Below are 10,270 nucleotides of genomic sequence, written 5' to 3'. Positions count from 1 at the left end.
TCAGCCCAATAAAGCTCTCAGGCAGTGTTCGAGTTATGTGGGAGCCAATGGGAGCTGAGCTCCCATAAGGAAGGTCTGAGCTCCCATGAAAGCAGTAAAATCATACATCTGTGGGGGTCGCTAATAATACATTACCACAACCATTATTTAATCAAAAATGTCAATGTAATGAGTATTATTTATATTTATGTATATGATAAATATTCTAAAATAAACACGTTTTCCAAAAGAACTATGCGCACCAGCATTAATCTCCTGTGAATTACAGTATGCCTTTGACTGCCTGCACTTTACCACCAAGACACTATGGGGCGCAGTAGAATATTGTGCAACAGCAGAATATGATCGTTGAGAGCTTGCGAACGTGAAAACACGATTATTGAGAAGAAAACATTAAGTAGCTAGCTATCATGCCGTTCAAAAAAAGGCCACTGCTGCCGACCGAGTCGACAAGCCTGGAAAGTTTCGGGTTTTCATCCAAGAAACCAAACTTGAATTCAGCTGCCCTGTTATGACACCTAACGTTGAAACTGTTGAAATAGCAGAGCTCAAACAAAACCAAGTGCTTCCGAAGAAAGTAGCAGAACTCACCTCCAGTATGTATAAGGAGACAGCTAGTTCGTTCAGGGCAGCTAAAGAAAGGATGCCTTATACAGTCGGTCCTACTCACCGATCCGATCATTCATGTGCCCAGATTGTACAGCACATTGCACAAGCGATGAAAAACAAATTAATTTCTAATGTCAAATCACTTGATTCCCGTATTAGCATAACATTAGATGAAAGCACAATTCATGGACGAGCATACATGATTATTTATGTCAGGTGCGATGTCACTGGAAATGGAGATGTGGACAATGTGTCGTGCTAACAGGGAAAGTGAATGGACTGTATAGCAAAAACAACAAAATGATAGGCCGAGATACCCGTGACTATCGCTTATAGCTGTTGTTTCATGTGGTGCTGTTGATGTGGTGAAATTAGTAGCCTATGGCTAATTAAAACGTGTAAGTCCCATCGCTGTGTGGGAATGATTCGCGCGGGTGCATGAGAACATTTCGCACTGTTATTTTGGAGACCCCCTGATGCCCCTTTTCAGACTGGCCCTGGCTGAGCTGTAGGCCTCTGTGTCGCCTGCTTTGAAGGCGGTGTTGCGTACCTGCAGCAGTGTACAGACCTCTCTGTTCCTCCAGGGTGTAGTCAGGATATCCACGTCCGCACTTTTCCAGCACATCAGGCCATTTCTGGGAAATGAGACCATCTAAAAATGAAACTTAAAAAACACATTGTCTTTTGTCTTTATCTTTATTGAACATAAATATATGTCTTTATCTTTATTATGTTCAATAAAGATAAAGACAAAAGAGAAAGTGTTTTTTAAGTTTCATTTTTAGATGGTCTCATTTCCCAGAAATGGTCTGATGTGCTGGAAAAGTGCTGCACGTTGCACAAGCGATGAAAAACAAATTCATTTCTAATGTCAAATCACTTGATTCCCGTATTAGCGTAACATTAGATGAAAGCACAATTCATGGAAGAGCATACATGATTATTTATGTCAGGTGCGATGTCACTGGAAATGGAGATATGGACAATGTGTCGTGCTAACAGGGAAAGTGAAGGGACTGTATAGCAAGCGTGACTATCGCGTATAGCTGTTGTTTCATGTGGTGCTGTTGATGTGGTGAAATGAGTAGCCTATGGCTAATTAAACCTTCTAAGTCCCAACGCTGTGTGGGCATGATTCGCGTGGGTGCATGAGAACATTTCGCACTGTTATTTTGGGGACCCCCACAAAGCTCAGCTTATAACTCGAACCCTGCTCTCAGGTCTTCTGACGCTGGTTTTCTCTGTGTACCACATGTACAAAAGAAGAGATTTGGTGAGGCTGCATTCTCATTTTATGCACCCAAATTGTGGAATGCACTGCCAGTTTACATTAGGGATGCAACCTCAGCAAATATGTTCAAGTCAAGACAAAAAACCCATCTTTTTAATATTGCCTTTAAATGACTAAATAATTAAATTATGATTATATAATGATTTGGAGCACTTTGAGCTGCAACGTTTGCAGGAAAAGCGCTATACAAATAAAATTATTATTATTATTAGAGAGAGTTCAACTAGGGGACGACATTGATTTGGTCACTGAAACCAAACCCTCACATGCCCATATTGTATTTATGAAATTGTCCTATTCAGATATACTGTATTATAGCCACGAATAAGGAACAAGGAAGCGCATTCAATACAGCGTAGACAGAGATTGAAGAGGGAATAAATAACTCTAACATCCTGTTAATGCCTAATCCTCTCCCTTTGTCGCATGGTCATTACTGTAACTGAAAACAATACCAGCACAAACTACAATACATATGCGTGACCTGTCCATCTATGGATAAAACCACCAGAAATGTTACCTCCACCACAACCTCTCCCTGTCTTTGTTGCATGGTCATTACTGTAACTGAAAACAATACCAGCACAAACTACAATACATATGCGTGACCTGTCCATCTATGGATAAAACCACCAACATTGTTTGGTGTAATCTGACCGCTGGTCCCTTTTCAGAAATGTTACCTCCACTACAACCTCTCCCTGTCTTCAAACACATCATATCTGTGTTTACTGGAACTATAGTCCAGATTCTATTGGTACACACAAGGGAATCTGACCATGCCGAACAAATAAGATCAATCATGTCTAGTTTAAACATCATTAATCATATCTAGTTTCATTTTTAAAAAACTATTAACATAACCAATTTCAAAGCATCACTGATGCCCAAGTCGAAGCTGGGCGCTGTTGATACACTCAGGAAACGGTACATTCCTGCCACAGTCCAGATGTGTGAGCCAAGGCACAAGAGTGTGTGTGTGTGTGTGTGTGTGTGTGTGTGTGTGTGTGTGTGTGCGTGCGTGTGTGTGTGCGCGTGCGTGTGCGTGTGCGTGTGCGTGTGCGTGTGCGTGTGCGTGTATGTCTTGACAGCACAGGACAGGACGTGTCTCCAGGCAGTGTGCAGTTTTGGGGAAACAAAACACTCTAGCAGCACAGGACACAAGCAGACATTGAGTGCTGAATGACACATTGAAAGCTTCCTGTTCACTGCTGCTCATCCATCAGGGCCCAAGGCTGCTGCCTGGAACCTCACATTCTGTGCCTTCCTGTCTGGAATGTGTGTGTCTTTCTCACTCACAGTCGCGTTGGTTTTCTGTGGAAAAAAATGTATATAACACTAACTACCGTATTTGCCATACTGTAACTATCACTGTCATGTTTTATATGGTAAATGGACTGCACTTATATAGCGCCTTTATCCAAAGCGCTTTACAACGGCCTCTCATTCAGCGGCAAGCCACCATGCAAGGCGCCAGCCCGCGCACTGGGAGCAATTTGGGGTTCAGTGTCTTGCCCAAGGACACTTCGACATGTGGCCAGCCAGGGCTCGAACCGCTGATCTGCCGACCTTGCGATCATTAGGCGGCTGCTATACCTCCTGTGCCACAACCACCCCCTACTTGCCATACTGTACCTATCACTATAACTGTCAGGTTTTAATATCATGTTCTTATATCACTATTTGCACTTGTGGTTAGATGCTAAACTGCATTTCGTTGTTTGGTACAAGCAATGCCAATAAAGTTAAATCTAATCTAATCTAATCTAAATTCTAGAGCAAGAGCAAAATTCCTACTACCCAAGAAGAAAGCATCACTGGTACATCATTATTTACAAGCCATACTGTGAACACTCCCTTCATATCTCTGTTATCTATGTTAACATGTTATCTTTTAATTGGAACACTGTTTCTTTAAATTATCTAAGGGACAGAGTGAACACATGATATTATGTAGTTTTTATGAGTTCGTTTTTAAAAAAATAAATAATGGTCTTTTTATTATTGCAATGTTTTTATTCAAATGTCTTTGAACAATGAAAAAATTACATGAGCTAGTCTTGTAGAACTACAGGATATTGCATTGCTAGAACTAGGTGAATAATAATTATTATTATTACAGTATATTTTTCTATATTTCAGATAGCATGCCACAGGGCCAGCTACTGAATGTTACACACTGTGCTAGGTTTTCATATTCATAATCACTATTTCAAGGCACTTAAATTAGCTAGGCAAGCCCAATTTGCATAGTAAGGTCTGTATAAGAAGGTTTTGCAGTGGGACTGCTGGATCAGGAGTACTGTGGCCTACTTGCACTAATCAAAAATAGCTTGTTCAGGAGAATTACAGAGTAATAAGGCCTAGCATAGTTTTCTGATACTATCAGCCTGTCTGAAACAAGTAGTAGTAGTGTTGTTGGAACCATATAAGTGGACACTTAATGGTAAGTGTGAACTTAAGAACCATTGTACCAAAATGGGTCTGCAAAATAAAGCCAGCTGGGATCATGATTAGAATACAATATCGGTCCTTCTACATTTACATTTTAAGGCTTCTTGAATCAACACTACCAGAGGGATAAAACCTAAAACACATCGACTACACTGGTGGTAGCCTAAGCAGTCCCCTCCTCTGTTGATTGGTTGTAGTTTGAGACCTCAATGAGATTGTTGTCAGGGTCGCGGAAATATAGAGAAGTGATGGGCCCCACAGCTCCACTCCTCTCTACCGGTCCTTCCTCTATAACCACCCCACACACCTGCAGAAACACCACACAACAAAGACAAGATATAACACCAGCTACAGTCATGTCAGGTATGGTGGGATATAGTGATTGATTACAGTTCATTGTTATCATTTCTTTGGCATACTTCTGGATGCTGTTTTTCTTGTGTTCATACTCTGGAAAACTATACTGACTAGAGCTGTAAATGTACTACTATCTCTATGATAGCACTTCTCCGATACCGTCCCGTACCGTACCAGAACCCGTGAGCCCGGTTTGTACTGGGCCGTGGTACCCATCAGGGGCGGATTTAGGATCGTAGGAGATCCGGGGCTTAGCCCAGAGGGAGAATATAATGTGCGCGCAGAGCGCGCCGGAAAATGTTGCCTTCAACCTTCAACTTACCACCACCTTAAAGCGGACAAAAGGCACTGGAGAACACATATACATTCACACCCTTTAATGAAGCAAACTAATTGTGGTGGTTCTGGGCACAGAGGGAGGTCAGCACACGTAGCTCCCCCTGCCAGTCACCATCATTTATATTTGTATAGAATTACATAATTGATGGGCTGAGGCTAGTTATGTTACAGTATGTATATCAGGGCAGACTCTGTGCTCACCACTTATATTGTATTTAGAGTCTTGTCCTGTGTTATATGACGATATATTACATGTATTGTTGGCCTGTGTATAGTACTGTGAAATCAAATCCCCCCTGGGACATTAAACAAACTTAGTTAGTTAGCGTTACATCTTAGGATAGATTTGAGTCATGTTCTGTATACATACATACTACCATAAGGGCATACTTAATGTGGTTACTCCATGTTTACTAGCTGTAACATTAACGTTACATCATTCTTTTTCACTTGTTACTCAGTCAACCAGAGTGCAGATATCAAAGACTATCAGCCTGTTATTCACTTTATTTGTATAAAGTGAATAACCACTTCATTCCATCTGTTTTTCAAATAAAGTCCATTCCATTCCATTCCATTCCATTCCATTCCATAAGTATTATCCTTTGTTTGATTTCTTACCATGTACCGTAACAGTACCTTGCTATGTTTCATTTTCATTATAACATAACGTTATGTTATGATAGCCAGCTAGCATTAGCAAACCGGAAAAGTAGTGTCAGTGAGTCAGTCACCTTTCTAATAAGATTCACAAACCTGAAACATCAACTATGTCATCACTGCTGGTGATGTCATTGTTGTCAGCTGCTGATACGGCTGCTGCAACAGTTCTTGGCGCTTGTTTTGTTGAAAACAACTTTCGGATATCCATCCTTACACTTTTGCAAGTCAGGCACTGATTGAGATCACTTCTTCTTCAGGGCAGGGTAGGCTACGCAGTATGCAGGCTAATGTCGCGCAGCTGCTGCCTCTCTGTTGGACTCCGGTACTGCACGTTACTCACGAGAGTTTTTTTTTTAATTTTTTTTTTTTAAGTAAAACATTCGGGGCTTTTCAGAAAACATCCGGGGCTTGAGCCCCAGTAGCCACCCCCTAGCGCCGCCCCTGGTACCCATACTGATTTTAGCTACCCTTCCTGACTCGGAGCGAAAGGTACTATCCGTGCTACGATGTGATGCTGCAGGACGTTGATTGGTTTGATTGATAAGTGACGCATCATACAGCTGTTGTTTACAATGGTGCGAGAGCCTTGAGACCGATCACTTTTTGCACAGATTTGAGTGTGCAAATGCTGCTTTTTTGCACTCTATTTGATACTCTTCAGCTGCAGCACCTCAGCTAAGTCTGATCACGGATGAGCGGTGGTATTTTCACTATATTGGGAATTTACATGGTGAAATGCATTCGTAGACATGACTACGTCGTCATGATTACAAAGATGCCACTTGAAATGCATGAAACCCAAGTTTATTAGTGTCGCCTAGTATTTGACTGCCTGTAGCCCAGTCACGAATGGTCCCAGTATTGTAGCTTCAGACGGAACAATTTGGTTTATTGCTGTAGCAAGCCCACGATATGTTACTGCTCATATATATTTATTTGAATCCTGTTTTTTTACCAACTGCTAAGACCACAATATAGTAAGCTAGTTGCTTTAGCTAGCTAAAGATATTGGCCCCCCAAATCATTTTACAACTTAGCAATTGTTTAGCAATTGTTGTTACAATGTTTCTGTCGAACCCCGCAGTGAGCAACGTAATGTAGCTCGCGAACAGAAGTGGGGACTGTCCCGACTTGCTCCGGGTCTGTTGCAGGCGTAGGCCTAGGCCCACCCAGATTGACAGCTGGCCCACCCAGTCAGATTCATAAAAATACATATTTTTTAATAATAAAATATTTTTAAAGTTTAATTTTCACTAACTAACTGTAATGTGAATAGTTTTGTCTTGCGACCGTCATTGCCACCGGCTTGTGAAGAACTGGTAGGACTACACCGTCGGATCTGTCAGCCATGGAGGAACCAGCCACTCAACCAAAGCTGGTAACATTCCCTACTACCACTGTAATAGATGGGAAATCGCGCTCCTTCAGTAGAAATTGGTACGAGAAGTTCAAGTGGATGGAATAGTAAAGAAAGAGACGCTATTTTTTGTAAAGTGTGTCGACATTTCCCAGAGGCGCACACGGAGTTCACTTTTATAAGAGATGGATACAAAAATTGGAAACGTCTCCGGCAGGCCTGTGACAAACACGAGTCTAGCAAGCCGCATGCTGTTGCCCTCACCAAGTTGGATGGGCAAAGCCATGGACCCCAAAGCCGTGGGAGCAGTGTTAAATCAAATGCACGGTGATGCCGTTTCATTTATAGAGCGAAACCGGCAACACGTTAAAGTTGTGTTAGACATTGCTATGTTGTGTGCCAAGTTGGAAATTCCACTTAGAGGTCACAGAGAAACGGAAGAGGCGCTCAATAAAGGTAATTTCTTGGAGCTATTCAAGTTCATGTCAAAATATGATCCAGAAATTGAAAATAGACTGAAGGAACTGCCTCGAAATGCCACGCTCCTAAGCCATCACATTCAGGATGAGCTGCTTGAGGCTGCAGCCTCACTGCTAATTCGAAAGATAAAGTCTGAACTGCATGAGCAATCCACATATTATGCCATACTTGCGGATGAGTATAAAGATCTATCCAAGTGCGAGCTAGTTGCTGTCTGTATTCGATTCATTCATGGAGGGGTAATTAAAGAACGAGCAGTAGGCGGAAACTGCGGAATTGTCTGCTCAAGGAATATCACAGAGGATCCTAGTGTGTATTCGTTCATTTATTTGTTCATACATTCATTTATGTACCTATATATTTATTGTTAATTCTGTCAGACTTGGTCCTCCATAGTTGATGGTTATTGGTTAATTCATTGAATTGCGTGCGCTTGAATGCCTTGCGTGTGTGTATTATAATAACTTGTTTGGCTGTCCGTTGCATTGGGTAGACAGGTACTTTATTTATTTTCTGTTCGTTTCATGGTCTGCATAGTGATCTCCTCCAGTCCCTGCGAATATTTTGCGTGTGTGCATGCGTGTTGGTCGTACCCAAAATGTTTCGAGCACCCACGGGCAGAAACATAAATCGGCGCGGCTATGATCGCGAGCCCGGTTGTGTTCCATCCATCTGGCTGCTCATACATAGGTCTAAAACGTGCGGTGATGAGTTTCACTCAGGCCCACCCAGATTTTTCCAGGCCTACCCATCAGCCACTTTCTGTATCCGCCACTGGTCTGTTGTGTATAATGGAGAAGCGTTTCTGAAAATACGGTATGGGTAAGGTGCCGTCCTGTACCGTCCCGGTCTGGTCAATGGAGAAGCACCATATGACTCAATTCACAAGCCTTCTGAGGAGCAAATGCAAGGACAGAAGCTAAACAAACATGAGGGTAGTGTGGGAAGCACCTGGAGGTGTTTAGCGACGGTTGCCAGGGGGGTCTTGGTGATGAGGCACAGGTCGGCAGAGCCTGAGGTGGGACACTTGGCTTTTGGCTCAAACTCCTGACCCACCTGGTGAAGGTTAAACTTCTGCTCCCCAAAACCCAGAGCCTTACGGTTGCCCTGGGGAGCGATGGAGAGAGACAGACAGTGAGAGAGAAAAAGAGAAAGAGAGAGAGAGGTCAGACGTTTTAAAACCACTTACTCAATCAGCATGTCACACTATGCAGACCAGTAGGCTACTGCAAAGGGTTTGGAGAATCAGAGGCAGTGCTATCACTGACTTGTTAAAGGCTGCCATCTGCTGGATATTGCTATAGGACTACAGTATAAAGTCCAGTCGAGGAGCTCTTATTTCAAAGACCATGACACAGCAAGCAAACAATTCGACAAAGAAAAAGAAGTGTCCCACTCCCTACCTTAAAGGTAATCACCTCCATACCCAGGACAGATGAGTAGAAATTGATGGTGTCGGGCACACTCTTCACAGTCAGAACCAGGTGGTCCAGATGGCTCACCTGTACTGGACTGGAGCTTTTGCATTTAACCCCCACAGGCTTTAGGTGGTCAGATATGGTACACATTGGCAATATATCAAATGATAAGCAAGAATTAAAAATGCATTACACTGTAATTCTGAGAGTATCTGTCAAACCTTTGCCATGTTTCTATTTGTCCCAATAAGAATGTTGTCGTACAGCGCCTCTACTTGGCACAACTATGTAGTACCATCACTACTACCATGACCAGTTAAACGGGTCTGTAGTCGATTAAATTAAAGTTTTAAATCAGACCTCCAGATTGTGATTTGAGACATACATTTTATGTCAAATGTTGCACAGATGTTTCATAGATTGCAGTTCTAACATCTGCATAACTTTCTGTTTGGGTGATTACAGTATTCCGATACAGATTACAATGTCGTTTCCTTGAAGGATCGCCGTTCTTAAGAAACATTAATGCCTAAATGTAAATGTAAACCCTCTCATAGCAGCAGATCAACAACATCGTTGTTCAATTAAATGAATTACCTTGAGGTAAGTTCCTTGAATGCGCAACAAATGACGGCCCAGAGTCCTAAACGCCATACTTGCTACCAAACGTCGCTACGAGGACGAAAACCAAACTGGGATATGCGGAAAATCAACCGTTACTTCCTCCCACCCCGTCTGACTAGACACCTACTACCGTAATACGTACATTACTACGACAGCTGTGAAAGGATAAGGCACTAAACCCCTCGCGATCTACGTAGCCCATATATACCATCCTCATAACGTCCTCGATCCTCAATGCTTATGACTTTGTATTGAAGTGATCCACTGTATTTGATGCACATATCTTTATTATTGTAATATACAAAGAACACATTCTGGCTCTCTAAGCCAGATCAGACATAAGCCTATGTATGTCATTTCTCAGTTGTAGTACTTTGGGTGGGGTGTCCAGAGCTTGGGAGAAAAGGTTGAGTTACACATGATCTGATGACTGGGTGCTCAGCAACAAAGTGTGATGGCCATGAATTGAAGTCCAACCATGAACCCCAATATCCCTGTAGACAACACAGTTGACCACATCACCTCCCACCTTCTGCTCAACTTCCTCTTGAGAAGCAAAACACACTTCCCACAGAAATTAAGATCGGTTTAAGATTATTCTCTTCAGTGAACCAGTGAACTTCCTCAAATCCCCTATGGAGTGAAAACTTAAATTGCAGTTTCTATCAACATTCAACA

At 42.3% G+C, this 10,270-nt stretch overlaps 1 protein-coding gene across 1 annotated transcript; it reads right to left on the bottom strand.

Annotated features, from left to right (window-relative positions):
- Positions 1–3,956: 3,956 nt before the first annotated feature.
- On the bottom strand, positions 3,957–9,634 carry glod5 (glyoxalase domain containing 5). The gene is made up of 4 exons (XM_080526769.1): positions 9,566–9,634; positions 8,954–9,091; positions 8,502–8,657; positions 3,957–4,661 (listed from the first exon to the last, which is right to left on the bottom strand). Exons 1-4 carry the CDS (start codon positions 9,620–9,622, stop codon positions 4,518–4,520), a joined length of 495 nt encoding a protein of 164 aa, XP_080382895.1. The 5' UTR covers positions 9,623–9,634; the 3' UTR covers positions 3,957–4,517.
- Positions 9,635–10,270: the final 636 nt, after the last annotated feature.

This window comes from Nansenia antarctica, assembly GCF_963989245.1.
Source record: "Nansenia antarctica genome assembly, chromosome: 3".
In the NCBI taxonomy this organism is placed as follows: domain Eukaryota; kingdom Metazoa; phylum Chordata; class Actinopteri; order Argentiniformes; family Microstomatidae; genus Nansenia; species Nansenia antarctica.
This window is presented reverse-complemented; position numbering and strand designations above follow the sequence as displayed.

Excerpts from the sequence above, each read along its gene's own strand:
- glod5 (XM_080526769.1), bottom strand. The coding sequence starts at position 9,622 with ATGGCGTTTAGGACTCTGGGCCGTCATTTGTTGCGCATTCAAGGAACT. Across the intron at positions 9,092-9,565 it reads TTCAAGGAACTTACCTCAAG|CCTGTGGGGGTTAAATGCAA; the intron begins GTAATTCATTTA and ends GACCACCTAAAG. Across the intron at positions 4,662-8,501 it reads CCGTCGCTAAACACCTCCAG|GTGTGTGGGGTGGTTATAGA; the intron begins GTGCTTCCCACA and ends GTGTTTCTGCAG.